The sequence below is a fragment of the Hyperolius riggenbachi genome, chromosome 6 (assembly GCF_040937935.1).
Source record: "Hyperolius riggenbachi isolate aHypRig1 chromosome 6, aHypRig1.pri, whole genome shotgun sequence".
NCBI lineage: Eukaryota > Metazoa > Chordata > Amphibia > Anura > Hyperoliidae > Hyperolius > Hyperolius riggenbachi.
In genome coordinates this window covers 191,762,172-191,768,973 of record NC_090651.1, presented here as the reverse complement: position 1 = coordinate 191,768,973, position 6,802 = coordinate 191,762,172, and the positions used below count along the sequence as shown (strand labels likewise).

Below are 6,802 nucleotides of genomic sequence, written 5' to 3'. Positions count from 1 at the left end.
TGGAAGACATTAGACCCACCACTCGAGAAATCGTTCTCAAGGATGGATTCGGGTCTTTCTGTAAACCTTGCACAGCTCCTTTTAATTTCACCACCTTTTCCGGTGGAAGGAACATTTTCTGACTTGTTGAGTCTATTAATATTCCCAGAAAAATTATTTTCTGACTCGGAACAAGTGATGACTTGTCCAGATTGATGATCCAAATTAGAGACTGAAGGTGGTTGGAAACTACCTTTAATACGTTTTCCATCTCCTCCACTGAACTGGCTAATAACAGTAAGTCGTCTAGGTATGGAATCACCAGTACCGACTTTTCTCTTATAGGAATGAATGCTTCTCCCAGAATTTTGGTGAACATTCTTGGGGCAGAAGTTATTCCAAACGGGAGGCAAACGAATTGGAAATGCATCACAACCCCGTTTACCTTTACCGCAAACCTCAGGAATTCCTGTGACTTTACGTGAATCGGAACGTGCCAGTAAGCGTCTCTTAAATCCAGAGACGCCATGAACGCTCCTGGAAACAACAGATCCCTCACGGAAAAAATTGATTCCATCCGAAATCTTTTCTTTTTCATGAATAGATTCAGGGTCTTCAGATTTAGAATCAATCTGTACTTCCCTGAGGGTTTTTTTACTACAAAAATTGTCGAATAAAACCCCTTCTTTTGCTCTTTTAGTGGTACTTTTCGAATTACCTTTTGATCCAACATATTTTGTAAGATCTCCAGAATCTCTGGAGCCAGAGCTGGGTCCCTTGGTGGTTCTGATAGTACATATCTCGACGGAGGAGGGTGGGCAAATTCTATGCGATACCCGAATCGAATCAGTTGACGAATGAATGGACTTTTCGTCAACTGACTCCACGCGTGGTAAAGGTATCTTAATCTTCCCCCCACCGCCAGAAAAGAGTCACTGCGGTTTAGACGGGGCTTCAAGAGCCTTAGCTCTGAAACCCCCCTTCCCTGATCTATCAAAAGTCCATCTTTTACCTTTCTTTTGATCTTTTGCCTGCTCCCTTTGATTAATTTTGGGCCTACGAAAAAAGTTTTATTAGGCACCAATTTCTGCTTTCTAGGGAATGTTTTCTTTTTATTAGAAGTCCTCTCCAGAGCTGAGTCCAGCTCCGGACCAAAGAGAAGGTCTCCTGTGAACGGAACGCCACATAACCTATTTTTTGATGTAAGATTGCCATCCCAAGTTTTCAGCCACAAGGCTCTATGGCAAACATTTATCAAGGCTGTGGACCTAGCCGTGAACCTAACCAATTCGGCCGAAGCATCGGCCAAATATGCCGCGGCTTTGAGCAAAATTGTAATAGAATTTAATAATTGCTCCACCGAGGCACCCGCTAAAATGCTAGACTTTAACTGATTAATCCATAATTCAAGTGTCCTCGCCACACAGGTAGAAGCAACTGCTGGTCTGAACGACGTAGCACTAGCTTCCCAAGACCGTTTAAGATACGCGTCCAATTTTTTGTCAATCGGATCTTTAAGATCTCCAAGATCTTCAAACGCTAGATCTCCCTGCTTTGTTACCTGGGAAAACGGGGTGTCTAATTTAGGAAATCTATCCCAAAGAGTAGTATCCTCTGCAGAAAACGGAAACCTTCGTTTTAATGCTTTGGATAATAAAAGTATTTTTTCTGGATCAGTCCATTCCTTCAGTATGGACTGTTTGATAGCCTTATGCACAGGAAACACCAGCCCTTCCCTTTCTTCCATACCTTTGTACAATTGATCATGGACAGAAAGGCTAGCGGAATTATCCTTATTTAGTTCTAAAGTATCATCGATAGCTGCAATCAACATCTCAGTATCCTCAATGCGAAACTTAAATCTAGAGTTTGACTCTGAGTCTATCTCTCTATTGTCCGAATCATCAGAGCTGACCCCTGTCTCCGTGACTTCCAGACTATCCGTTCCTAGAGCAGGCACCACCCCAACATCCTGTGATGATGACTGTCCTGAACTAGAGAGGGATGATTTAAATGATTCTAATGAGGCATTAACCTCCCTGGCGGTATTCACGAGCAGAGCTCGGGCTGGCTGACACATGTCAGGAGCGGTAAGCCCGAGCTCTGCTCGTGTCAGCAAAATCAATGGCTGCAGTGAATTCCTGGGTCCCGCGCGCGATCAGCGCTTGTCAGCGGGACCCAGGCTTCTTCCCCCCGGCCGCCGGAGTCCGCATTACCTTCAGATCTTCCGGGACCCGGCGGCCAATTAGCTGGGAGGATCGGCGGTGCGTCGTGACGTCGTGGGCGGCGAGAAGGGAGGGAGTTTGTAAAATAAAAAAAAAATGCCTGCAGCCAATCCCTGGGTCCCGGCGTGATCAGCGCTTGTCAGCGGGACCCAGGCTTCTTCCACCCGGCCGCCGGAGTCCCCCTTACCGCTCTGATCTTTGGGGACCCGGCGGCCAATAGACCATAATAGCCGATCAGCGGCAGAGTGACAGGGGCAGCGTAGGGTCACAGGGGAGGGAGGGGATGGAGGGAGGGGAAGGAGGGAGGGAGGGAGGGAGTATAAAAAAAAAAATTAAAATAAACTCATCTGATTGGGCGAAAACAGCATTGTATTGGATACAATAGGATTTTGTATCCAATGCAATGTTGCCTTTTGCTTCCTGGTTTGCTGAGAGGAGTTGTGGCTGTTGAGCTGGAGAGGAGCTGGCTGTGATCTCTGTGATCTGTGAGTGCTTATCTTGATTTCTGCCTACCTGTTACCGATTTTTGCCTGGACTTTGACTATTCTTTCTGCCTTCTGATTGGATTTGATTGATTACCCGTTGCTGATTTTGCCTGGACTTTGACTACTCTTTCTGCCTTCTGATTGGATTTGATTGATTACCCGTTGCTGATTTTGCCTGGACTTTGACTACTCTTTCTGCCTTCTGCCTGGATTTGATTGATTACCCGTTGACGATTTTTGCCTGGACTTGGACTACTCTTTGCCTGCTGCCTGCACCGACCTCTGCCTGGATTTACTATGGCATCATCCTCCAGAAGACGTCTCACCGTGGAAGCGCTGGCGGAGTTGGAGGACAGCGATCTGCAGTCACTGGCGGACTCCAGTGACAGCGACGCACCTGGGGATCTGTCATCCGACCCAGATAGCGACAGCGACAGTGACGCCATCACCAGCGACGTTAGTGATATCCGGGTTTGGTGCCCCATCGACCTTTCTCAGGCTCCGCCACCGCCCCCACGTTTCCCTTTTACTGGGGAGCCTGGCCTGAAGAAGGAGTGCGAGTGCAACCCCCTGGCATACCTGCAGCTTTTCTTCTCGGAGGCGGTTATTGAGAGGATAGTGGAGGAGACTAATCGCTATGCGACCCAACAATTGGCTACTCCTCAAGGACCCTTTTCCAGAAGCAGGACCTGGGAGCCGGTAACAGCAGCGGATATTTGGCTGTTTTTGGGCCTGATCATTCTGCAGGGAGTGGTGGGGAAGCCCCTGCAGAAATGGTACTGGAGCACGAATAAAATCATTGCAACCCCCTTCTTCGGTACAGTTATGTCCGAGTATCGTTTTTCCCTTATAATGAAGTTTCTCCACTTTTCTAACAATGAAACTTTTGAGGAGTCGACCCACCCTGCTCCAAAACTAAAAAAAATTTGGGAGGTCTACCAGATGGTGGTGGAAAATTTCAGGACCACGTATGTGCCACAGAGGGACATCAGCGTGGACGAGAGCCTGATGGCCTATAAGGGAAGGCTGAGCTGGCTCCAATATATTGCTTCCAAGCGGGCCCGCTTTGGGATCAAATCATACACGCTATGCGAGTCAAGTACCGGATACATCTGGAATACTATTTTGTATACGGGAAAAGGCACAAAATTTTGTCCCAGGTTTAGCGAGTTTGGAGTGGCGACATCGTCTGTATTGTCCCTTCTGGAGCCTTTGTTGGACAAAGGCTACTGTCTCACCACAGATAATTTCTACACCTCCCCTGAACTGTCTGAGATTCTTATCAAGCATAAGACTGACACCTATGGCACTGTTAGGGCTAACAGGAGGGAGATGCCGTCGGCCTTTGCCAAGCAGAAGCTGAAGACTGGGGACATAGCTGCTTGGCAGAAAGGGAAGATGTTAGCCCTCCGGTGGCGGGACAAAAAAGACGTCTGTCTCCTCTCTACTGTTCACGACACCTCCACTGTCCCCACCAGAACGAGAGGAGGAAAGGATATTGTAAAACCGCAGGTCGTGATGGACTATAACCACACCATGGGTGGTGTGGACAAAGCTGACCAGGCGGTGACCTTTTATCCTGCTGTCAGGAAGCAGCAGAAAAAGTATTACAAGAAGATTTTCCGGCACCTACTAGAACAAAGCATTTGGAATGCATACATTCTGCACAAGCAGGGAAGTGACAGGCCAGTGACGCACGCTGATTTCATCTGGAAACTGTGCGAATGTATCTGTCTAAGGTACCAGACTGCATCGGATGCCAGAGTTGGACGCCGTGCCTCTTATGTGGTAAATCCGGAGCGCCTCACTGGCCGACATTTTATGGAATACATTCCACCAACTCCCAAAAAAAATGCCCCAACTAGGACATGTCATGTGTGCTGCAGCAAAAGCGACGAGAAGGGGAAAAGAATCAGGAAAGAATCACGATTCTACTGTCCAGACTGTGATGTTGCCCTGTGTGCAATTCCTTGCTTTAAAATATACCACACACGGGAGGTGTATTAGGAGTATATATGTACATACTGCATAATTTGCTGCCTTATTTATACAGTTTTATTTCAGATTATTGATAAATTTATTTACTTCAACAATTTTGTGTTCCTGACTTTTATTTATATGCAGAATGTCTACCACACTTTTATTCTGATGTATTTTGGTGAGTTAAGACTTAAAAATCGGAGGCCTAAAATTCATGAAAAAAAATGTACCGCTTTTGACTCCTAATTCCTGACAGAAATGGACCGCCAGGGAGGTTAATCTCCTCTCTAAATGCTTTCAAAGTGTCCTGCACAGAAGGACCTGATTGCTCCCCCATAACCTTATCCATACATAATTGGCATAAGGTCTTTGCATATGGCAACGCCAATTTAGCATTACACAGTGGACATCTTTTGTATGTAGGTGGAGGCCTGGTCTTGTCAGCCGACTCTGACCCTTTCACCTGAAATACATAGCCCAAAAAACAAATAACATCAGAGATAGCCCCTCTCTAAATGCTATCAAAGTGAGCAAATATACAAACAGCCCCAGAACGAGATTCAGCCATCTCACCTTCTGGGCCGTTGAGCTGCCTTCCGTCTTGTCTGTGGCCGACATGATCTGTCCACATCCAGCCCAAGACGCTGTCTCTCACCGACTGCAGCCGCGCGGCTTTCCCCTGAAATATCTTCCTGCAATCAGTGTAGGAGAGGCGGGACCGGAAGAGACTGAGAGACAGACAGCCAGCCTCCAATAAGACGCGAGTTCCGGCCTACCCGCCGGAAACTATGCGTCACGGAGGCGACATGCGCACATCCGTTCGCATCCGACCAGGAAGAGTCAGCACTTCTCTGCACGTGCAAACAGACCCGCTCTGCACCGTCAGCTGCCGCTTACCTCCGGTCTCCGCTTCACCGATCACCAGGGGAAGCCTCCACGCCCTCTACTCTTGCTGCCCCTCATAGGGGAAGAAAGGTAGGCAAGTCCCACAAAAGTTCCAGCATGGGACGATGGGCTAGACTGCCTCAGTGCCACAGTCTCAGCCCACCCTAAGGAATGCAACCTGCAGCCCAGCACACAGGTCCCACTCCCAGGGGAGATGCCGACCTGCCTGGACGCAGGAACAAACAGCACTGAGGGTGTACTGACCATGTGACTTTTTTATAGGGGGAGTGCTGTCTGTTCCTGCGTCTGGGAGGAGCGACGTCTCACCTTGCCCTGAAGGATTGTATGAAAAAGAACTGATTTCTAGGTATCAGGAAATGTATTTTACTCTTGCTGTACCAAACCTATTTTGAATTAAAGTTCTCTTTGTTTGAAGCTTATGAGTTTGGAGGGAATCTTCTTATCTTACTGGTTTGAGCTGGCTTGGGGGACATGAGCTGTGTGCAAAATGGCTCTACCCAGGGGGGTTGACCAGGTGTGAAATTCTTTGCTGACCTGACACAGGATGTGGGGGTGAGGGGCTGTGCTGTCAGTGGAGGAGAGCAAAGGAAAGATATTTGTGTTTTATTCTACCCAGGACTGACAGTCATTGTGCAGGACCACACGAAAATCGTTGGCGATTACGCACACGACTTCCGTAATGTTCGCCACAGTAGATATTAGATATTACCCACGCTTCTAAGTTAATCTGGCAAGTGATCAATTGAAGCTGGGCCTCCACGATAACTGGAGTCGCCCTCAGTTGATTTAACTGGAAAGGACCACTTTTTACAAATTGATGTGTATCACATGACGGTAGGCGGGGTTCCTGGGTAGTCACTGGTATGGCGACTACCTGAGCTTTCGGAGTCGTGGGAACCACCCCTTTTACTGTCACGGTCCCCCTTCTCATTATACAAGATCTATTTGGACTTTTAAACTCTAGGGACTGTGGGACACCTCACCTCCCGAGCTAAGGGCGCTATTTTTAAACTCCCTCGTTTTAGTACTATCACCCTTCCATCATAGAGAGTCCCCTGGGTGCTACCTGATGTATCCCAGGATTCTACCTCTCCACTCTAAAAAGTCCCCTGATCCAGTAAATTCACGTCCCATGCTAACCCTTGTGGCCCTCCCCAGAAGAATACTGTTGGTACTCTTTCTTCTGGGAAATTGATTAGCATCTCAATGATAAAGGATGTTCCCAAC

General features: G+C 47.7%; 1 protein-coding gene across 1 annotated transcript; it reads left to right on the top strand.

Annotated features, from left to right (window-relative positions):
• Window positions 1-2,986: 2,986 nt before the first annotated feature.
• LOC137522110 (piggyBac transposable element-derived protein 4-like) lies at window positions 2,987-4,696 on the top strand. Its single transcript, XM_068242137.1, has one exon. It carries the CDS (start codon window positions 2,987-2,989, stop codon window positions 4,694-4,696), a length of 1,710 nt encoding a protein of 569 aa, XP_068098238.1.
• Window positions 4,697-6,802: the final 2,106 nt, after the last annotated feature.